Below are 23,820 nucleotides of genomic sequence, written 5' to 3'. Positions count from 1 at the left end.
GAGAGAAACAGGCATGAGGTCTTTTAGTTTGTTAGTGAGGTTGTTGAACCCGGTAAAGGCGCCCTCCGCCATGTTCCTGATGAAGCTTCATGTTTGCATGTTTGTGGTTTGTTTGTTTGTTCGTTACCTGAGGTTATTGAGTCCGGTGAAGGCGCCCTCCGCCATGTTCCGTATGAAGCTGTTGGACAGGTCGAGGTTGGTGAGCTCCGTGTAGTTGAGGAAGGCGCGGGCGGGGACCAGCGTCAGGTTGTTCCCGTCCAGGTACAGCCGCTGCATGCCCGACGGGGGGATGCCCTGGGGAAGCAAAGGAAAAATGGTAGGTAACGTTTGTCCCATGGCCTTTAAAGCCGTAGAGGCAGTGGATTGTTATCACTTGTCAAGGGTTCCGTATTGGAAGGTTGAGCCCATCCCTCTCCTTCCACCACCTTTTACCTCCCCAAACGTTTTTGGGATGTCACGTTGCAGGAGTGGAAGATACAACCTGAAGACCAAGACTGCCTCTTAAGTCTTCTTTATTCATTTCTTTGGTGTCCCAATAATTACTAATGACATTGAAGAATGGAGATAAAGCGGCCTTTTCGTCCAGGGCAGACGTCTTGTGTATATGTGTCGGACGTACCTTGGGCACTGCCCTTAGTCGGCGGTTGCTGCAGAAGACGGTGCCAGGGAAACAGTTACATGCCTGCGGACAGGCAGCACGTCTGTCTGCCACGGACAGCTGTGACAGGCACGTCAGAATCAGGACCACAGCCGACCAGCGGAAGGCCCCACGGAACGCCACGGTGTGCTCGCCGAACGCCATGATGTGTTCTACCGTTCAGTGCTCTGTATGGAGAATACATGTACATGGGCACCATCAGATGGTCTTCAATGAGATGTTGCGGGGGGGGGGGGGAATTACATGCATTCACATTCATTTAATTCTATGAATTTTACCTATACTTTGGACTAGACAAATACGTTGGAAACCTCCCAGTGTTCAACTACAGGGCACTGGGTAACCCACAGAAAACAGAAATGTTCGTCACATGTAGAGCGGCCCAAGCTGGAATTTTACAGTTCCTGCCTGGCCGAAGACTTTATTATCTCCATGAAAAATGGAGATATAGTTTTGGGTGTGTCTGTGTGTGTTTGTCTGTCTGTCTGTTCGTCTGTTTGTCTGTGTTTCCGCACTACTGTAGTCAGCATAACTCAGGAACCTCTTGATGGATTACGATGATATTTGATATGTGGGCAGGTGTTGTGAAGCCGAAGTTCAAGGTCGATTTTGGGCCCCCTGGTATGTGACCTTGGTACTGCAGCAGAACTTCCATTTTGTATTCTTGTCAACTTCTATTCTATTCTATTCTACATATCAGCAAAATGTTGCTTGAACACTGAAAACGAGCACAACAGATATGAAGTGCACAGGGAGGATTTTGCCCTGCCCAGTGTTTCGGGGACATCTATCTCTACTCTAGCCTGACACACAACGTGTGGTGGCGGGGTGAGAAACCTCAGACATGCGGCAGACGTGATAAGACAAGCCTCAGCTGACATGTGTCTGGAGATTGGGAAGCGACTGCAGATGGGAAACCTTTTATCTGGCAGTTAGAACACTGACAGGGTGCAAAAGTTCACCAGCCAGGGTCAAGCCATTCAGTTAAGGCCAGTTCGTCTACACTAAATCATAAAACCGGTAGATCTCCAAGCAAGTTGTCATGATCAGTCAGGTTTGTTTTGTGCATCCTTTGTGTCTTTTCCTGAGTTTCTACGGCTTTTTCTGGTGATGCACTTTTTCTGTTCCACCTCTCTCTGCATAGAGGTAAGAAGTACGGAATGTTTTAAAAACACACGTAGGGCGCTGAGACTGAATCGGATCCTTACATCTGCTTGGAGATTTAAAAAAACAGCCACTACTTCGTACTTGCGAAGCTGTCAAATTCAAGCAGATGTTGGGAGGAAAAACATTCTCCATCTTGTACGGTTTCTTAGCCTGGAAGCCAGACTGTTCATAGGTCCTACTAAGGCCACTAACCTGGGTGTCATCAGATTAGTATTACTACCGGGGCTCCAACACTCGCTACCTTTTCAGGGTAGGGAGTGAAGGAGAAGTTTTCAGGGTAGCGAGTGTAGGAACCCCACTAGTAATCGGATGGCACCCAGGCTATGAGGCCACATCCTTGAACTTGTCTGTAGTTTCTCAGGGTCTAATTCTAAAATTTGATTGGGGCCAAGCCCAAGAGCTGGGCTGTGAATGCACTGGAAACTGCCTGGTATCTAGGCTAGCGGTTTCTTATGAAACTATGGGATAGCTGTTAGCTGGTACAGATACAGTATTGTGTGGCACACACCAAGGAGCTCCTTGCACACACACACCTCCAGTCACGCAGCCTCCCGACCTTCCCCGGACACAGGGACAGGTCCTGCCGGTCGTGACTGGACGTTGTGTCCGGAGCGACACGATCACCGTGGATATAGCCCGTGCTTCACAAACTTCCCCCGTCGGACGCTAAAGGGGCTGTCACACTTGTATATTCATGTGCGTATGAGTTGCGTATTTACATTTTTTTGCTTTAGGTAAAGTTTTCGGGGAAGAAGTTGTTTTCTACTTTAATGCACTGTTGTGCAGACTTCTTATCGAACCAAAGAAATCACTTTTTCGGTCGCAAACTTTACCTTAACTCCCCAAAAATGTTAATACGCAACTCATGCGGACTTGCTTATACGTACAAGTGGTACCACGAATCGTAGAAAACGTTTAACGTTCCTCCGGGTGAAAAATACGCGCGACTCCTCGCCATTTTCAACATCGGGCGACGGTCTGATAATCAGCAAATGCGGCCGGAGCTCGTCAGTGGTGTGGCAGGGGCTTAGCCATGTTGCCATGGCGACTGTCGTTCGCTTAACGCGTTCCGTAAGTAAACAGGAGCCAGAGGTTAGATTGTGGTGAGTTGCAATGGCTGTCTTTCAGCTGGTCGGGCGGGCAGAAATAAAGGAGGGTCTGCGTGTGCCTTTTTCCGTGGGGCTTAGCGAGCTGACAATTCCCGAGCTCCGATAATACTGTAAATGCAGAAATGTTCACGGTAGGGAGAAAATGGAGTGTTCGCGGTGGTTTTAATTTCGCGTTTGAAAGAATAGTAGCGCTACAGTCACACAATCGGACGGCTTTTCGCGGTGGTTTTATGTTCGCGGTAAAGTTCGAATTTTCAAACATAAAACCACCGCGAACATTTCATGTACCATGTACAGTAGTAGCCGGCATGATCCCGTCAGTAAATCTACGTATCCAAATTGTCCTGGGTTTTTTTCCTGGTTTTGTTGTGCCCCATGCATGTCCATCTTCCGTGTACATGTATTTAGTTGAATTTGTAATTTCCTTTTGAATAAATCAATAAAGGGGACAAAAATATCCGTGAAGCGAAATGATCAGTTTAACTCTATGTCATCTGTTATCCAGAGTTCATTGTTAGGCATTATCGACAATTTTTTCGCGTAGTCGAACGCCAGATTTCCCGAAAGTCACAATGGAACGTACAACCTAGTTTTGCCGAAATCGTGCCAACTCAGTGCTTGCGCGTCAATTAAGCATTGCCGTAATCCTGAATTTACCTTTAAGCGTATGGTTTGGTTTTCAGTGAATTACACTAACTAGCAAGGATGTGCCAACGAAAAGACGCTTCCTGCCCAAACTTTGAACCGACGACTACCCCGGTTGTATTTGTACCGGAAGTGAGGACATTTTGTTCAGAGGTGAAAGATTTCTGTTTTGAAATAAAATCATACAGAGAGTGTTATACAACTGTTGTTTCGGATAGCCAAAGCCGTACGTACAGCACAGGTTTGCCACTTCTGTGTCAGTATTAGCGTTAACATAATATATCACTTACCGCCACGTGTTCAAAAGGTTAACCACTTCAGAATTCGGGATGTGAAGTTAGATTGTAAATATAGATGATCACCATTCATTCTAAAATAACTGAAATCACATTTAATGTCACAATGCATATATACTATTTCAACTGCTGAATCACTTTGTACCATGTACCACGAATATCATAAAGCGCTTTAACGTCCTGGCAACAATTCGGCCAACTGTCACTATAGGACACTTTAGATCTTTGATCAAATAAACCATTGAATCCGATATTCCTCCGATTGAAGAAAAAAATCCATCCGATAGCTGCTTTCTCTGTTCATCTTCACATCATGTCAACACGGAATACCACAATAATCCTCTACATGTGCATCCGTCTACTTTCTGGAATAACATTCGATCCAACAGGATGTTCCTTCTTAAAGTCTCGTCATATTCCGTCAACTGATCTTAACTGTCAAACTTAAAAGATCATCTCAGCTTTTCTCTGACATTCTCAGCGGAAAAAAACTTGCCAGCTGTCAGACATCATGTCTATCTGACTTCGTGGGAAATTTTGCTTCACTCCCTCCTGTGTTTATCTGTGACGGACCTCTGGCATTCCTCAAACACCGGTGTAGCTACAATCGTAACATCTGCCCAGCTGAAATACAATACTAATACTAGGTTCTTACGTTGCATTCGTCCTAACTAAGAGGAGTGTTGCCCAGTGCCCGATCAAGATCAACTTCTGCATTTTACTGAAGCATCCCTGAACGAAAGGTGGTGTTATAGAACTAGCCAATAAGCTGATTTTGGAGCTAATGATAACTTGTGCTTAGTAATCATAATGCTTGGTGGTGGTACAATGTCATAACTGGTTGATTCTACACAACGCAGTTGAACCGAGAACTCGTTGACTGAATGATATGATGCGTTATGCCTTGAAGGAGGTATGGCAACTGACTAGAGGTACAGGTACAGAACAACAGAATCCAACCTTACATTTGCTGAAAAGGCAGAAGCAAGTTTGTACCGTTATCCCCATATGTTGCCATATGTTGCCACAGTGATAAAGCGTCTAGTGTAGTACCGAAAGTGTTAGGGCATGCCTACAGACTCCAGGTATTGGTACAAGTACCAGACTTAGTACAAGTACAAGTACAAGTACAGGTACACATACATAACAACAAAACCCACCCTTACCTGTTCTACAGAAGGCCTGAGAAGTCGAGTTTGTACCCTTAGTCCCAGGGCTTTGTCGCAATGACAAGGCGTGCGATGTACGGAAAGTGTTAGAGGTATATCAACAGACTTCAGGTACAGGTACAAGTACAAGTACAGTTACACACAGGGAGCAACAGAACCAATGCTTACCTGTTCTGTAGCAGTCCCGAGAAGCAAGTTTGTCCCGGTAGTCCCGGTTTTTCCCGCAGTGCCGACGTGACCCGCCCCACGACTCTCGGATGTTTTTGTGCTCCCGTTTGGCCCCATTCTGCCCGCTTCCCGGAAGTGTGGAGCGGCTGATAGGCGGCAGGGTCTTTCCAGGAGGCGGGGTGACGTCATCACTGGGACTGGGAGATAGTAGGGTGAGATAGCCTCTACTGCAGGCTCCGAGCTGAGGCTGATAGGCGGCAGGGTCTTTCCAGGAGGCGGGGTGACGTCATCACTGGGACTGGGAGATAGTAGGGTGAGATAGCCTCTACTGCAGGCTCCGAGCTGAGGCTGATAGGCGGCAGGGTCTTTCCAGGAGGCGGCGTGACGTCATCACTGGGACTGGGAGATAGTAGGGGCGGGTAGTCTCTACAGCAGGCTTCTTAAGATGGTGTGACATCACCACTGGAACTGGGAGATAGTCTCCCTGCAGGCTCCGGGATGAGGCTAATAGGCGGCAGGGTCTTTCCAGGACGCGGAGTGACATCATCACTGGGTACAGGAGATACTAGGGTCAGGTAGGGGAAATAGCGAGGTTTCGCTGTTTCCGCTTGGGCCTGTTGGGACTGGGCTGTGAATGGAATAAACTGATTAAAATGCCAAATGAGGGTTTCAGCTGGCTACTAAAGAAACCGTTGGTCCTATAGAGCCGTATATCAATTTCAATGATAAAGAACGAACTTTTTAAAGTTTTTTTTGTGTTTTATTGTCTTCTTTTGCACCATATGCCAATCAAGGGTCACAAAAGATCGGTTGTTGTACATAATATTATTCACGTAAGTATAGTCGCTCAACCGTCTTCTGCAAAGGGGGTATTACAGATTCATATCCCCACAGCCAGGGTCGTCTTGTTTTTCAGCGCATCTTAAGATGATTCTAAGATTAAGCCGCTTCCCTCGAGTCGGTACGGTGTGGCAAGGCCATCTTCTCTTCCAGAGGACATCCGTCAACAATATCAATGTCAGAGAAACTAGAGTCTGTTTCGTTGATGAAGGTTAGACATCCAGGTAGTAAGATACGCCAAAAAAAGTCACTCATAATTTTATCCAGTTGCTTGAGTAACTATTTTTGGCGTAGAGTCTGTTTCGTTTGCGAATGTTAGACATGCAGGTCACGGGAAAGAAGAACAAAATTGAGTCTTTACCACTGGGTCTAAAATGTCTGTAGTTTCGAGTACTGAAGACTCAATTCATTCTTCTATAAGAGTCTGGTTCCTTTTTCCAGGTTGGCCACTGAAATATCCGAGCGCTTTGAAAACGCCGATGGCCAAGTGCTTTGAAAACGCCGTAGCCTATCTGATTCCAATCTATTTTCTAACATGACTCATTTCAAAAGGCCAAAAGCCTCATTTTACGCTCAAAACTAACAGAAGAAATCTCCAGGATGCTGCAGTGATTACGTTTACCGCCAGATGTCCCCACTGTCAGGTGCCTTTAGCTGTTGCTAGGGGACGCACAATCAGCACCAGGGACATCGCCAATTTTGTCTTTGAATGGATCTTTATGACATCTGCAATGTAGGTAGGTATTTGCAAAATGGAGACGTGATTAAATATTGTAGCCATAGAAAGTGCCCGACTTAAGAATACTCTGAAATATCATTAAAGAAACGTAACCATCTCATCAGAAATCCATTTCATGTTAAGAGCATACAGACATTTAAGTATCGGCATTTCTGACTAATGGTTACATGTCATTCATTAGGTAAGGCTAAAATAACTCATAAGAGCATTAGTTTTAAGTAGTACCCATAGTCTAGGAAAATGCTAAATGCAAGTGATGATCGGCCTGTTATGTCTCAGACCACACGCATATATATAATTATGTACCTGTACAGTTCTATACAATCCAGCAAATATCACGTCAGGGGTTTGCTAGTAAGGACGACGCCACTGGCATTCCTTAACTGTCAGACCCAAGCACTTGCACAAATTAGTCTCTGGCGTTTCCGACAATGATGTTATCTGTCTCCTCTATCGTTACACCTTCTTTAAATTATTCATCAAATTTCAACCTTCTGTCAATGTCAGATTCAGATATCTTCGATGCGCTCTGTCTGTGACGTACATTACATCACGTGACTAATCTACTGCTGTATTGCATATTTTAAAGGTAAGTAACGTTATTCTATTACATAAAAACACAGTCGCTGTTTGCGGTCATTTTTCTACATTATAAGTTGAATCTACCATATAACACTGCACAGGGATAATTACAACGTAATCGTAGTCACAACGAATGCGACTTTGTTGCGCCGTGAGAATGTCTTGAAATATACGCACTTCCAACCACTACTGCTTGAGCTGTCCGCCATTTTGTCCAACATTCCGACGAACCACCTAACGAGCGATCAAACGCGCAAAGTTCTGAAGTTTGTTCATTTGTGGTGGTTTCTAGTAGTCCCCCTATAATACCATAAAAACTTTTTCTCAGTTGTACCTGTACATTTCTACACAATGTCCTGCAGAACATACTACAGCTATGTAGCCGTCAGGAGTCAGCGCGATTCCAAAAGGGTTTCCGCCCTTAGCTGTTGCCACCGTCCGAACGAACGTCCCGTCAGGGCCGAACACCTGCAGACGGCCGCCATCAAAGTTTACTACAATGATGTTACCTGCCGGGTCTATTGTGACACCTTTTGGTCTGCTGAATTCGCCTTCATTCTGACCTTTCTTACCAAAATAGAACTTAAGGTTTCCGTCAAGGTCAAACGCGAATATTTTGTGTGCGTCCCAGTCTGTGACGTACATGACTCCACGTGACTCATCTATCGACACGAACCCTGGGCCCAGTAACCGTCCCTTGCCGATGTCCCGGATGAGGCTCCCGTCAGGCTGCAGGAGGAGACACGACTTCTGTCCCCCGTACGCCACCACCATGCGGCCGTCCTGCAGAACTGCAACTCCGAATGGACACGTCATGCCGTCTGGCTTGAATGTGTTCAAAAGTTCTCCTTGCTTGGAGTAACGTCTTAGGCCGAAATTGTTGCCAAACGACGTCACAAGAAACCTCCCATTTGAGCCCACAGCAATACTGTGTGGAAACATGTCATCAACAGGAAAGCTGTTCAAAGGTTTTCCTGTGTCTGTATCAAATACCTGAACTCGCTTGTTGCCATGCTCCACCACTGCAATGTTACCGTCCTTATCAACAGCGACCCCTATCGGCCCGCCCAGTTTCCCCACCCCGCTGCCTTTCCGTCCGATAGTCAACACAGGTGTGTCCTTCCCCTTTACTTCAACGTCAAACGGACTTCCTGTCACGTGTTGTGAGTTGACCTTGACCTCTAACCTGTGTTTGCCCGTGACCTTGGGTACATAGGAGATTTCCCACACGCCTCTGCTCTTCAACCGTAGTTGTGTCGGGATGTTAGTCCCAGACGGGTCCTCCATGTTGGTTGTGACGGCTTTACTGTTTGTATCACACGGCCGGCCTTCTTGGTTCGTTGTCGTCAGTTCAGCGATGCACGCAAATCCCTGAATTGCTGGCTTTACAGCAACTTTGCACTTCGATACGTCGACGTTTGTTTTTACGCCGCCGAAACTGTCAACTTCTTTCTCGACGTCAGAAACAGCCGTGTTCTCGACGAACTGAAACTCGCTCCAGTAGGACTCCAGGTCCGGCTGTTTTGCCAGCAGAGTTTCTACCCTTGTTTGGACTTGGTTCCCCACCTCCAGAATGTGCACGTCACTTCCGTGTTCTACAGCTTGTTGACAGAACGTTTGTGCGCTCGTCAGTCCGGCCAACTCAAACTCTATCGCTTCCTTCTTTGTCTGCAGAGCCTTGCCATCGGCTCGGCACTGTTCGTCAATCTGGCTCAAAATCTGCTGTTCACGCTTTTGCAGAAGGTCGGCAAGTTGGCGGAAATACGCTTTGGCTTGGTCTGTGGCTGCTTCTTTCGAGGGCATTAAATTTGACATCTTCTTTTCAACTTCCTTGACTGCTGCCTGAATTTTTTTCAGACGTGGGTCCATGTCTTGCAGAAGTCCTTGCAGTGTTTCTTTCTTTCTCTGAGCCACGGTGGAGATTTCTACCGGGTTGTGACCTTTGCCCGGTCGGTGGTCGACCACGGTACATGCCGTACAAGCCAAAGCGTTACAGCTCTCACAGTAGAAGACCAGTTCTTGGTTCTTGTGTTTTTTACAGTGTCGCTTGCGATGGAATTTGCCCACGTCTTTCTCTGCCTTGAGTGCATTTTCGGGGGTAACTTCGTGATCTTCGAATAGTGGAAATTTACGGTGCAACAGTGTGCACGACTCACACATTAGTTTAGCGCAATCCGCACACCAAGACTTTGACCCCTCCACATTCCCCTCGCACACCTGGCACGGCACACCTGGCCCCGCCCCTTTCTTGGCCGCCGCGAAGTCCAGCAGGTTGTTGACGTAGAAGTTGGTCCTGAGTCCGGCCACGCCTTGGTCTGGTAGACAGACCTGTGTGCGGCAGGTTGGACACTGCGGCTGTTGTTTGGCCGCCCATTCTTGCAGACACTCCCTACAAAATGTGTGCAGACATGGCAGGACTCGGGGGTCCCGGAAGTGCAGCATGCAAACCGAGCATGTAAGGAACTGGTCGTCAAAGTCGTCGCTAGCCATATTGCTTGCCATCTTGATCTGGGACGGTTATAAAAGTACACGTAACTGCGTCAGTCTTGTATGGTGACCCGCCACTTGTCGTAGGTTCACTTCTTGTCGCACTGAACGATCTGTCTGGTTCTTGGAAGCTAGTTTCGGTCACGTGACTTATATCACGTGACTGTAAAGAACTGATCCATTGGGCGGTGGTGACGTCATTCTATTTTTGAAGCGTTGTTTGGATGGACTTTGGATTGAGCAAATACAATACCGTTGACGGTAGAAATGAGTTATGTTCACACCATGAGCTTTGTTAGGGTCAATGCTTCGGGTCAAGGACTTAGTCAGTTGCCTGACTGCTCTATAATTCTTGGATGATTTTTTTGTCAGACTTTTAGGCCAATGTTTTGAGCATTCTGGTTTCATGCTAGGTCACCACTAGGAATGGCAGATGATTATTAAAATTCCATTGAATTATAAGAAAATTATAGTCTCGGGACTGTGAGTTTCTTTGTTTGTTTGTTTGTTTGTACGTTTGTTTGTGTGTGTGTGTGTGTTTGTGTGTGTTTGTGTGCGTTTGTGTGTGGTAGATAGCTCTAAATTCCGGGTGCCGATTTTGTTTTGAGACTTTGAAGGAGAATAATCCTTAAAGGGGTTAACGGATCGTCGTGACCGTTACATGTGAAAATGTTGCTTGGTGTGACATAGCTAGAACGGTGCAGTGATTACTTTTACCGCCAGATGTCCCCACTATCAGTGGCGTTGACCTGTTGCTACAGGATGCACAGTCAGCACCAAGGACATCTCCAATTTTCGTCTCTGGTGGATCCACCATTGGCATTGAATACGTTATTGTGAGCTTTTATCTATCTCATTTAGTTCTTAGATACATTTTGAAACATCTGCTGTTAGAATGTGCACTTTGTGACAAAGATTTCTGTGACAGCCATCATTTCTAGCTAAAGTTAGTTTTTATCATTATCAAGTACCATTCCATGAATCTTGTACTTGGGACATTCGAGCGCATCAGAATGAATCTAATATACAAGTAATTTCGAAAACCCCAAGAAATGTTTTGAAATATTAGAAAAAAAAATTTTGGAGCAACATTCGGATACAGATAATATGCATAATTCCTTCAAGTTATTGAACATGAATATCATAAAAGGATCAAAATATAAAAGAAAATAATTTTTCTCGTTGCGTATGAATGCGTTCTATAGAAAATGGCGGGACATCTGAACACGACATTGTCGTCTGTCGTCACTGACTAATTTTCCCTCAGAAATTATCTGTTGATACAACCGACGTGGTCAACCCTTCATAGATTCAACAGGTAAGGGACTAAACTTGAAAGTTTGAGTAACCTTAACTCGAAACTGCAAGCTTTGCTGCTTGAGTACGCAGATCAGAATTTCATGAATTGGGAGGGGGGCGTTTGATCGTTTGATGATCGAATCTTTTCATGAGAGTTTTTTCAGATTTACGTCACAGAAAGATCACCGCAACAAGACTGTTTTCTGTTAATGTGTTCTAGTGTCTTAGGAAAATGATGATGACAACTGACTAGTTTTTTAAATTTTTCTGTGACAAGTGGTCCAAATAAGAAGTCTAACATGTCCTCTGAGACGATCATATCCAGTCTTACAAGTTACAGGGCTGTTGGGCAGTTCTAGTGTCTTAGGAAGTTTTATGTGTTCAATGACAGGTAAGGTCCTAAGAAGAAGTTGTCTGAGATGTCTTCTGAGGCAGTGTCCAGTCTATACAGTACTGCTAAACTGCTGTAAGTTGCAAAAAGACTGTCCCAAGAATCTTGAGTGTTCAGTTTCTGTTCTAGTGTTTGAGAAAATATTTGAAGTATTTTGTTATCTGAATATTTCAGAAAACAGGTCAGGGATAAAAAAGGAGTGTGAGGTATGTTCGATACATAGTCTTAGAGGCTGTGTTGTAATGTGTTAGCATATCTGAATTGTCCTGAATATTTCTATAACAGGTCCCAGGTCCTAAGATTAGTCCAAGATGTCTTCTGAGGCAGTGTCCAGTCTTACTGTACTCCTGGGCTGCATCAAGACACAGAAAGACTGTCCCCAGGCCCAGAAGCAGGCTCTAGTGGCGCTCGCACACCTCTGTATGGAGAATGGTAGGTCAACAATAATGCGTCAATGAAGGATAACATCCAGGTGAACCGTGATATGATACGCAATAAAACAGTTACTCAAGCAACTTGATTGATCCAGTTTCTCAAGTAACTGTTTTATTCCAAACAATAACTAGAGTTCCACGAATACATTATCTTCGCCAAATAATCAAGGCTTATTATGGAAAGTGATTAATATTTACGTGCTTATCACCCCCTGCAAATTTGATCATGCATCATACCATTTGGAACTTATGATTGGGCGAATGAGTCCAGTCTAGATAGGGTTAAATGACTGGTATATGTGTAGAATGTTCTGATATATGCTATAACTGGTCATGAAAAAATATGAGTATGTTGATATTATATGGGCCACAAAGGTTCGATATTGCAGTGTTGAAAGTTGAAAGTGATGATGAAATAGTACAGTCAATACATATGAAAAGAATAAATCTGGCGAGTTTTTAGGTGTTTTTAGTCAGGCTTTCTATTTTGTCCCTATTTCGTTATGTTGCCAAACGTGTTGAACAAAAGTGCTTAAACTAAACGCGTTAAAACCCAGCAGGACCCACACCTCTGCTTGGAGAATAGTTTATTTATTTGACCTACATGTACGTTTATGCAAGGCTATCTGTTTATATAACCTGACACTGTCCCATGTCCCATTGAAATGCAGTGGGTTAACAAACTTTCCTTACTTATTATGCAAATTAGCTCCTGATTTGCATAATTAGTCATTGATAATGTAAAGCACCATCTGAGCTCCCTACATAACAAACATCACGACGATCTGTCGACCCCTTCTCAAGTTATCCATGTCCGAATGTCAAAACAAAAACACCCACTGCAGTTCTTAACAAGCCGCTAGGGGGCCAAAATTTACAGAACTTACTTTCTGTGGCATGAACTATCTACCACACAAAAATCATGGCCATAGCACTTTCAGAAAATATGCCCCTAAATTTTGAAGCTCCGCTGCAGTACCTTAGGTACCGGCTAGAAGGCCCATTATCGAACTTGACCTTCCTTTCTGTAAATCCTACCCATCCACTAAATATCATCAGGATCCATCAACAGCTTCTCGAGTTATGCTGGCGACATACAAATACGCATCCACACAAACCCCGCTACAGTACCAACGGAAAATACCAGGGGAACCATTTTTGAACTTGACCCCCGTTTCCACAACATCTACACACCTGAAAAAAATCATGAAGATCCATCAACGTTTCCGTCACTTTTTTTGCCTACATACATACACAAAAAAATGCAAAGTCAGCTGCAGTACTGTTCAAAAACGCAAGGTGAACCATTTTCGAACTTGACCTTCCTTTGCACAACCACTACACACCTACCAAAAATTATAAAGATTCATTGAAGCTATCTTGAGTTATGCTCCTGACATACATTCAGACCCACCCAACAGACTTTTCAACCGAAAACATAATCTTCTCCGAGTACAAGTACTCGGCGAAGATAATTATCTAAATACATTGTACTAGTACATGCATGCTGAACGAATAGATGAATAAATGATAATGATCTTACTTCGTGACTTATGATACAAGCTACTGTAGAGCATTGACTTTGGTAAATTTTGTGATAGCAAGCAAATAAACGAGAAAGATGAAAGAGTACTTTTTCACTGTGATATACTTTTGCCAAGAAAACTTTGTTCCGCCAAGGATTGTGCGTGTGTCTGTGTGTCTGTCTGTCTGTGTGTGTACACTATAACTCAAGAATGCCTGGGTGGATTGTCTTAATATTATTAGGTACGTGCAAAATTTTTGTCTCCCTAGCGGCTTTCTATGATACTCTAGGGAACGTCTGGTTTTGAAACCACATTTTATATTAAGCACATCAAATTTTGCCCCCTGTGTAGATTTAGAGTCTGTTGTAACACTGTTTTGTAATGAAAATGTTATCTTTACTTTAAGGGGAGGCATGTGAGAGACTTGAGGATAAGGGAGGTTTGATGTCCATCCTGCACCTGGCTGTGTTCACTAAACACCTAGAGGTCCAACAGGCTGCCTTATACACATTAAGCTGTGCTGCACAGATCAACAGTAAGTAACATATGCATGTAGGAAAGAGAAAAAAATGAAAAAGAGACAAAGGTTGTTATAATTTGGAGTTTGCACAATAAGTCATGATAGGCAATTAAAGTACAACTAATTGCCATCAATGAGCTATCCTTGTAAAGCTGCAACTTTCAACTGTAAAATGGCAAACACTTGAATCTTCAAGAATCTAGTCGTTGGCGTTCCTTCATTCAATCCCCTAGCACATCTTACATGCAGAATTGTGCCATTTACTGAGGCAAACATTCCCTAAACCTTTTTACAGCCTTTGAAATCAACACACTGAATATCAGTGTTTGTTACAACCGGTTAGAAATAACCTTCTAGAATTCAAAACTTGATGGAAAATTCTTTAAGATCGTATATAATATATGTTAAAACCTACAGGAGCATGCCAGAGTAAGCTGTGCATCCCCCAAGTCTTCGCCTTCCTGCAGTCTAAACTGTCGGACCAGCACAGCCTACCGGAGGTGAAGAGAACTGCAGCTTTCCTGGCCAACTGTCTTGCCTCAAACAACAGTAAGCATATTTCTTTCATTTCTGGTCTATTTTAGGGATGTGTCTCGCTAGAGTTACTTGAACTGAAATGACAAAATGGAACTGAAAATGTGAAATGACATTCCTGGCCTACTCTGTCTTTTGAAACAACAGCAAGCACCTTTCTTGCAAAATTGAGTGTTGTGTCTCGTTTAGAGTGTTTTTGAGGTGAAATGACAAAATGAGAACGGAAATGACATTTCTGGCTGACTGCCTCTCTTCAAACAACAGTAAGCATATTTTTGTGTGTTTTGTCTTGTTTAGAGTTTTGTTCATTTGTTTGTTTTACATAACAGTTAAGCCGTCTCTAGGCACACCAGTTTTGGTACGGTAACAACTAATATGATGCTTGTTCTTTTCAGGAGAAGGCCAACGACTGGCAAGAGAAAGGCAGTGTATGGTGACCATGATCCAGCTCTTCTTGTAAGTAAGAACGTTTCAATCATTACACCATTTCTACTTAGTAGGAATTGGCCAATGTTCGCGGGTCACCAAGCCATGTTAGATATGATAGCATAGATATTTAGGCAAAAAATATGCACGACCCTCTGTTACGTTGATGAAGGTTAGACATCCAGGTAATAAGATACGCCAAAAATAATTACTCAAGCAACTGGATAAGATTTTGAAACAGTCAAACGTTTCAGACAGTATCCACTGTCTTTCGTCAGTGACTAACGATAGGACTGAGAACACCAGGTTTTATACCAAAACTCTGAATAGACAACTCTGTTGTCTTTAGAATTGGGTGAACTTCTGGCAATCAATGAATACGGCCGAAGTTTGATTAATATGTTACAGGATCTTTAACTTAGTTTAAGAGCAAAATGCAGATTTAAAGAAATGAAAGATTGTACATTTATTAAAATGGGATTGATTTATGTTTTATCCTGTACAGGTCCTCCCTCCCACTCACCTATGCCACCAACCCCACTGGACAGAGCCAGTTGGACGGCCCACAGGACCAGGCCTTTGAGCTGTGGACTGCTGTCACTAACGGACTTGCAGCGTGTGTCAACAATCCACAGAACGGTAGGTGGCTTCTTTCTTTTTCCGCTAAGAAGGTAGTGAAAAATTTTACATACTACTTCCATTCACAAAATAAAGTACTTAGCAACAAGCTTTTGACCAGTTCTCTGGTCCCTCTTAACTTGATTTGACTGATGCTTTTGTAACATGATTGAAGCAGAACTGTGACGTCAGCAAACTCAGTTTTCACCTTTGTTCTTTATTTGCAAGATCACTAAGAAATAAGAATAAAATTGATTCTGATTTTAGTTAGTAGGTACTAAATGTTTGCCTAGGAAAAAGATTGTCAAAGTGTGGTATTCATTTCAAACAGTTGTAACTCATTGAACACTGAAGTTGATAGGCAATGTCATGATGAATTGTGAAACTTGCATCATCAGAGTGTAGTATCAACTTCTGCCTCTGAAAATAGAAGCTTAGCCTCCTTACTAGATCACATAAAGTATGATTGATGTTGTAGTGTTAGGTGTGACAGGTCGTTCAGTGTAATACAACCAGCTGCTGCCACGCTGCATGCCTGCGAAGCTGGTGTGTAACACCAAATGGCGGTTATACCGGCTATATAGATACAGATGCAGATACAGATAGTTTGGTATACTGGGAATTTAGAGAACATACAATGTTTAACATTCCCTTTTGATTTCCTTGCTACAGAGGAGAACCAGTACCTGTGTTCGGGTACCTTTGCTCCTGTAGTGAAGCTGCTGACTGACGGTTGCATCAGCCAGGCTGTACGTCCAATCTGTTACTACCTCGGCATGGTCATATCAAACAACAGTAAGTATATATATATACGTACAGGTACATTCATTCCTAATTTTCTTCCTAACTAACTAACTTACTAACATTGCTAGCTCATCAGCCATGCTGTACGTCCAATCTGTTACTACCTCGGCATGGTCATATCAAACAACAGTGAGTACATGTGACTTACAATATTCCTAACTAACGAGCTAACTTATCACTGCATCAGCCAGGCTGTAAGTCCCATCTGTTACTATCTCGGCATGGTCATATCAAGTAATAGTAAGTGCCTAACTTCCTTCACTTTTTTCATTTCTTGTTTTCATTCGTACATCTATACATTCATTCATTCATCCATTCATTCATTCATTCAGTCATTCAGTCATTTGTTTGCTCATTGGGGAGATAATGATTTCTTCTGTTCATTACTCTCTTCATTCATACATTCATGCATCCCTTCCTTTCTTATCCAATGATTTATTTTTTCCTTCATTCCTTCATTCAGTCATTTATTCTCTTACTTTCTCACATACTCAGTCTTTCTATTCATCTATTCTGTCCTGCAGAGCATACCCAAAAGAGGTGGATGTTAGCGGGAGGGCTGCAGGCCCTGATGACTGTTTTACAGCGCACAGGAGGACCCCACATCCATGCCTCTCACTCATTCACTCACTCACCCACTCACTCATTCCTTCCTTCCTTCTGTCCTTCAGAGCGTACCCAAAAGAGGTGGATGTTAGCGGGAGGGCTGCAGGCCCTGATGACTGTTTTACAGCGCACAGGAGGACCCCACATCCATGCCTCTCACTCATTCACTCACTCACCCACTCACTCATTCCTTCATTCCTTCCTTCTGTCCTTCAGAGCGTACCCAGAAGAGGTGGATATTAGCGGGAGGGCTGCAGGCCCTGATGACAGTCCTACAGCGCATGGTTGAACATGCACAGGAGGACCCCACATCCATGCCTCTCACTCACTCATTCATTCATTCATTCATTCACTCTTTTATTCCTTCTGTCCTTCAGAGCGTACCCAGAAGAGGTGAATGTTAGCGGGAGGGCTACAGGCCCTAATGACAGTCCTACAGCGCATGGTTGAACATGCACAGGAGGACCCCACATCCATGCCTCTCACTCACTCATTCATTCATTCACTCACTCACTCACTCATTCCTTCCTTCCTTCTGTCCTTCAGAGCGTACCCAGAAGAGGTGGATGTTAGCGGGAGGGCTGCAGGCCCTGATGACAGTTCTACAGTGCATGGTTGAGCAGGCACAGGGGGATCCCACATCCATGCCTCTCACTCACTCACTCACTCACTCACTCACTCACTCACTCACTCACTCACTCACTCACTCACTCACTCACTCACTCACTCACTCATTCATTCATTCACTCATTCATTCATTCATTCATTCATTCCTTCCTTCTGTTCTCCAGAGCGTACCCAGAAGAGGTGGATGTTAGCGGGAGGACTGCAGGCCCTGACGACAGTTCTACAGCGCATGGTTGAGCAGGCACAGGACGACCCCACATCCATGCCTCTCACTCACTCATTCATTCATTCACTCATTCCTTCCTTCCTTCTGTCCTTCAGAGCGTACCCAGAAGAGGTGGATGTTAGCGGGAGGGCTGCAGGCTCTGATGGCAGTTCTACAGCGCATGGTTGAACAGGCACAAGACGACCCCACATCCATGCCTCTCGCTGTGCAAGTGGCCGTCACTCTAGACTCCTGCGTAGCTGATAATGGTAATGTAATCAGTAAATGCGGTGTATCTACACTCAGTTTTGTTAAAAAGTGTTTTAAAGAACATCTGTCAAGTTCTTAAAGGTCTAATCATCAAGATTTTAGCCGTATAAGTTGATATTGATGAATATCAGTTGTTGGTGGTTCAGCACCAAGGACAGATAAAGAGAGCAGAAAGACGATTTAAAACTGAAGCCGTTTTACTTGTTTCAGTTTTTGGATGGCATGTTCATTTATCTCATGGTCTGTTAGCACTGCAGTTGTTGACTTGTTGTTTGTTTGTTTGTTTGTTTAGCCCTTGGACTCCAGTTGATCCACCAGCTGAAGGCTGTTCCCCTGATGGTGCAGCTTCTCTCGCTGAATCTTCAGGACTCACAGCTGCAGCTGCAGGTGCTCCTCACCATTCTACACCTCACAGAGATGAACAGTAAGTACCAAACATATGATTCAGTTCTTGATTGAAACAACTGTAGTAGATGCCTGGTCACTTTAGTCGATTATATAGAGTTTTTCCATATTTTAGAGTTAATCTCAAACTGCCCCTTCAATGATCAGGAAAGAAAAGAGCTTTTAAAAGAAGCCACAAAAACTTACCACAATTTCCAAACGTTTACTGACGAAAAGAAAACTAGAACCCTGTTAACCTCACAAAACCCACTCATTACAAAAAAGGTGGGACACATCATCTTCCACTGTTTAAAAAAACGTCAAACCCAAAAATAGATTGTAGTTTGTAGATTATATTCCGTTGTAGTTCTTAGAAAAGCCATTTGTTCCACTTGTCACCATTGTTTACTCGCACTATCTGTACAGTATACCCTTTCTATGTATTGTTCCATGTTGCAATTAGCCCTCAAGCAAGAACTTGCAAATGAAACAGTATTATTATTATTATTATTGTTAAAGGTATTAAAAAAAGGTATAGGTAGTCTTGTAGCCTTATTGAGGCCAAAGGGGCAGTGGGTTGTTATCCACTGTGTCTGGGGCATGGCGTTGGAAGGTTGAGCCCATTAGAGACTCTCCAAAATAGTTGCTGTACGCATGGGGTTTATACGCGAGTGCAAAATAAGACTTTCTTGTTTATTTCTTGTTATAGAAGATATCCAGCATCAGCTTGTGTCAGCGGGGGGTCTGTCTGTTGTTCTACACAGCATGGCTCGAAACCAGAGTGCAGAGTACAACAAGGCAGCAACCTACCTGCTGAAGACTTGCGTGCACTTGGGTAGGTACATTATATCAATGAGTCAGGTACAGTGTAATATTTGAAGTGCTGTTGGTTGCTTTGTTTGGGAGGGAACTAGTACAACAAGGCAGAAACCTTCCTGCTTGCTTGAGACTTGATGTTTTACTTGGGTAGGTTGTAATTCAGGTACAAGGTTTTCAGGACTCTTGGTTTTGTGGAGATTGAAGAGTATAGTAAGGCAGCAATCTACTTGCTAATATCTTGTGTACACTTTGGTTGAGGTATTAAGTCTGAGGTACTAGGTGATGTTTGCAGTCGTCGGTTGTTTTTTTTTGGTTTGTAGGTCAACAGATCCATAAGTTCGCTATAGGGTAGTACAGTCAAACCTGACCAAGAAGACCACTTGGGGCTGAACAAATCTGGTCTATTTATGATTGGACAGGTGGTCTTTTTGTAGAAAAGAGACCGACACACAACATGACAAAGACATAGTCGTTTCCAAGTCTGGGTATTTTAATGACAAATATCATATTACAATCAAAGCTGGATGAAAAATGAATCAGATGTGATTTGAAACAGCATAACCAATAGAAGCATAGTACACACAAGTAGTACATCTTGTGTATGTGCCTAAATCATATGCATTATTAACAACAGCTTGGAAATAAGTATTATACATTGTGCTGGAAACTTTTTGCATTCTCAAGTTATCAGATTCAATTGTTTAAACTAGATTTTCAGCATTCTCTGACTGACATTTGTATTTAACTACCCCATAATGTTAATCATTACTTGTATATTGCTTTACTCTAGATGTAAGTCGCATACTAACAGCTTTAATCTTAGTTTTGTTTAAATTGGCAGAAAAGGTTACTCCATAAGGAGTAAAAAGCTATCCCTGGTCTCCCAAAGAAAAGAAAAGTACAGAGAATGACTGTGATCATGATTTACAAAATGCTTACTAATAGCCTTTCTAAAGATACAAGATAGCACTCTGCTGTATACTGTGAGTTCTTGTCTGCTTTTCACTTTTGTGTGTTTATAAGATTGTATTTTAATTCTCATTCGTTCTCATTGAACTGCATTTGTTACTTGTGAAGCTGTATCATGACTTGTTCATACACTCTCCTGGCTGGGTCTGTAAAACCACTGGGGGCTGGGTTAAACACAGGCAGCCTGTTCCTGTCAGCCTGCTGGGCCATGTTGTAGTGGTGCAGGATTCTGTCCCTGTGGACAGATGGGTCCTGCTGGCCGTACAGGATAACCAGGAGGTAGTGAGCACGGGGCACCCAGCGTTGGTCTGTAGGAGCTGTGTGGATGTAGTGGTGAAACTGCCTGATGGCCTGTGGGACAGACACATCCATGGAACAACCTGCTGTGAAGTACAGGGTTAGCAGGTGGTCAGATTTGTACATAAGGGCACTGGCACAGGCAGATAGGGCTGGGGCTGGTTGTCTGGTGGTCTCCCATGTTGTATTGCCTAAAGCACAGTACATGTAAGCCAGATGTTTGTACATGGGGTCTGTTTCTCCATGCTGTAGAACAACGTCGATCACATGGTTTATGGCCTGCATTCGGCTGTATCCCAGGGGAAGCTGCAGTGCCTGTAAGAGCAGACAGGGGGTGCTGTCAGGGTTAGCCTGTGTGGAAGTGAGTTGATTAAACTTTGGTTTGTCCAGGTGCAGCCAGGACTGGTGATACAGGACAGTGTTAACAGCGTCCGGTGCCACATACTCCATCAGCATGACCCCCTCCAGCAGGTGCTCCACCCCCTCCCTGTACCCCCCTCTTGTCACCATGGCCTCCCCCCTCTCCAGGCAGCTGTAGGCCTTGAGCCATGTCTGTGCAGTTGGCGAGTCCTTGTGCTGCAGTAGCCAGACTCTCAGCCCCTTCAGTGGGCCCTCCTGTAGCTCAGTCTGCTGTGCAGTAGGTGTGACCTGAGCTGGAGGCTGCTGGTGCTTGGATGGTCCAGGCTTCTCCTCCTGTACATCCTCCCATGATGCAACAGTAGAGGCTCCTGCTACAGAGGACGCATCCTCAGGTATCCCAGAATCCCCTGCTGCTGTGCTGAAGAGGCTGACCTGGGTCAGAGGGCAGAATACTGAATGTCAATTTTTTTTTCATCAATTAGGTTCTCAGATATTTAAAGATTATGAATAACAAGTAGGGGTGGATACCGGTTCGCTGGACCTGATTCGGACCTTTATAACATCCAAGAACCGAGTCAAAAAAACCTGAGAGCCAAAAACCTGAGTCCAAAAAAACCTGAACAAAGTACAAATATATTTTTCTACTTTGTTTGATGAAAAGTGTTTTGAGTCTCCCCTCTGACAAAAAAGGCATTTAAAGTAAGTGCAACATTCAAATATAATGCGAAATAATTCAAATATAAAACACAGGTTTATCTTGAAAGTCTTCTCACCAATAAACTTTCATAGTCGTGTGTGTCAGTATCAATTCTCTATGCTTAATATTGGTCTAATCAAACAAAACATCAACTGGACAGGATCAGGTCCAGGTCCGGACCTGAACCTAAATCTTTGGACCTAAACTTGGACTTGGACCTTATTAAGCCGAACCGGTATCCACCCCTAATAACAAGTATAAACTATTAGATATGTAATAAGATCCAGCCATAAAATATCAATTATCGAAAGCAATACATCTTAATTAGATTTTGTTTTGAATACCTTATGTGCACCGCCAATTCATATACTATTAGAATCTATGTTGACGAGACCATTATCAGTTGAGAGAATTAAAACCGATGCAAGGAAACTTTCATATATTTTGAGCTCTGGTGCCATCAAATAAGTGATGAGGATGCAAGTTTAACTTAGTCCTCAACTAACACACTTATACACCTCTTGCTACCTCAAGCTGGGAATTTTATCATTATTCACCTTTTCTGGTATTTCTGCCAGCCAGTCCTGAACTCTCATCATCCCCATCAGCGGCCCTGCTCCCCCCTCCGGCAGGTTTGGTAGCTCCCACTTCTCCACACTCACGTCGATGGGTTCCTTATAGCCGACCTTCTCCAGCTCTGTCTGGAGGCAGGCCTTAAGGAAGGGGCCGTTCCGGATGGAGGTGAAGTATTGGTAGCCCAGCTGGGAGTAGAAGATGACAGGAACCAGGAGGGAGCCTTCCCGCACCCCCTCCCCCACCTGTGGGTCGGCTGGCTGGTTGGGGTTGTCAGGGTTCCTCCGCTCAACAGCCCTAAGTATTGCTGGCAGTGCAAGGTCAAGGTTTCCAAAGTAGAAGGCAGCGATGCCGATCCCAAAGCCAGCAGCAATCCCAACCCCTGCAGCCAAGCGTTCGTTGTAGATTCTGAGGACAACTCTCCCCCACTCCCTGGGCAGTTGTAGCTCCAGCTCTACTGTTGGCGGTTGCACTGGTGCAGGTTGCTGTACAGCAGGAGGTTGTACAGGTTGTGGTTGCCCTGCTGCACCCTGCCCTTCCTGAGGTACAACCTCTCTTCCTTGTTCTGCCATTCTTCAGCACTCCAAGTCAAACTTTCTAATCTGTCTTGTAAGAAAACTGTGACAAGTTTTCAGGCAGGTAAAATGGCGGCCTGTCCCCACAAGTGGAATGTGACCAGACAAGTGCTCGTGCCTTCAGGCATTTTTCATGACGTGCAACAAAGGTAGGCTGTTCCCACTACATGTTAGGAGGCAAACAAGAATCCCTACCGACAGTTTGCCTTTAATGTACTTCTGCCTGATATAAGCTGTAATTATCACCAAACCATTTGGTTGCATTTACACCTATAAGTGAGCTGTGAGTGTAGGGGTGGTTTGTGTTTTAACTTGATTATCTTTTAATGTTGTACCAGTTCTGTTGAATGATTGAGTTAACCTGTCTAGGTTCTACCATTGCTACTGTGAGAGTACTAGTAAATTTCTACCTTACCTGTGAAGTGTATAACATTTGCTGTATGATAACTGCCAGTACTAACTGTGACCAACTTTTGTTTTGTTTTGTACCTAGTTATTCCCATCGACAGTCAAACAAGGATTTAATCACCAATTGTTGAAAATTACATGACTTGAGCCCTGGAAGTTGTGGTATCTCCCTATAGCATTGTTGTGCTTGTTGCCTCAGGCTAGTGACACTGTCTACAGTTCTCTCTGGCTTAACAGCATGAATGAATGTGACATACAGAGTTTTATGTCTGATTAGCTGTTTTCCCAGTTTGCTCAGTCGCCACAGACCCATTGTACTGCAAATATGTGCTTTGTCTGGCAATGTCTAATACTACAGCAACTGTTGGTTCAATTAACTGCAAACTTAAATACAACACAATTACACAGTGCAACCACTTCATGCTTACTTTGCCTTGAAATTCAGAGGTCACGCATAGACTAGTGATTTTTCCAATTTGATTTTGATGACCACACATTTTTGTACTTGGCCAAAAACCCTGCTGTACCAGACCTGCATTGCACTTGTAATGTAACCACTAGCTACTTGAAAAAAGCATCATGCTTCACCTCAATTGTGGATGACGGCTTTACTTTAAT

The 23,820-nt window shown here is 43.9% G+C and overlaps 4 protein-coding genes across 4 annotated transcripts; 1 reads left to right on the top strand and 3 right to left on the bottom strand.

The window, feature by feature from the left end:
* Window positions 1-123: 123 nt before the first annotated feature.
* LOC136446972 (leucine-rich repeat-containing protein 24-like) lies at window positions 124-823 on the bottom strand. Its single transcript, XM_066445632.1, has 2 exons — window positions 620-823; window positions 124-294 (listed from the first exon to the last, which is right to left on the bottom strand). Exons 1-2 carry the CDS (start codon window positions 800-802, stop codon window positions 124-126), a joined length of 354 nt encoding a protein of 117 aa, XP_066301729.1. The 5' UTR covers window positions 803-823.
* Window positions 824-7,161: 6,338 nt separating this feature from the next.
* LOC136447831 (tripartite motif-containing protein 2-like) lies at window positions 7,162-9,989 on the bottom strand. The gene has a single exon (XM_066446918.1). The coding sequence runs from the start codon at window positions 9,873-9,875 to the stop codon at window positions 7,698-7,700; it is 2,178 nt and encodes a 725-aa protein (XP_066303015.1). The 5' UTR covers window positions 9,876-9,989; the 3' UTR covers window positions 7,162-7,697.
* A 1,000-nt stretch (window positions 9,990-10,989) lies between these two features.
* Window positions 10,990-19,675, top strand: LOC136446971 (telomere repeats-binding bouquet formation protein 1-like). The gene is made up of 11 exons (XM_066445631.1): window positions 10,990-11,178; window positions 11,836-11,982; window positions 13,917-14,045; window positions 14,448-14,579; window positions 14,960-15,020; window positions 15,496-15,629; window positions 16,281-16,403; window positions 17,967-18,119; window positions 18,413-18,544; window positions 19,214-19,339; window positions 19,644-19,675. Exons 2-11 carry the CDS (start codon window positions 11,862-11,864, stop codon window positions 19,673-19,675), a joined length of 1,143 nt encoding a protein of 380 aa, XP_066301728.1. The 5' UTR covers window positions 10,990-11,178; window positions 11,836-11,861.
* Window positions 19,676-20,388: 713 nt separating this feature from the next.
* On the bottom strand, window positions 20,389-22,952 carry LOC136446970 (uncharacterized). The gene is made up of 2 exons (XM_066445630.1): window positions 22,204-22,952; window positions 20,389-21,381 (listed from the first exon to the last, which is right to left on the bottom strand). Exons 1-2 carry the CDS (start codon window positions 22,789-22,791, stop codon window positions 20,389-20,391), a joined length of 1,581 nt encoding a protein of 526 aa, XP_066301727.1. The 5' UTR covers window positions 22,792-22,952.
* Between the last annotated feature and the right edge of the window lie 868 nt (window positions 22,953-23,820).

The sequence above is a fragment of the Branchiostoma lanceolatum genome, chromosome 13 (assembly GCF_035083965.1).
Source record: "Branchiostoma lanceolatum isolate klBraLanc5 chromosome 13, klBraLanc5.hap2, whole genome shotgun sequence".
In the NCBI taxonomy this organism is placed as follows: domain Eukaryota; kingdom Metazoa; phylum Chordata; class Leptocardii; order Amphioxiformes; family Branchiostomatidae; genus Branchiostoma; species Branchiostoma lanceolatum.
This window is presented reverse-complemented; position numbering and strand designations above follow the sequence as displayed.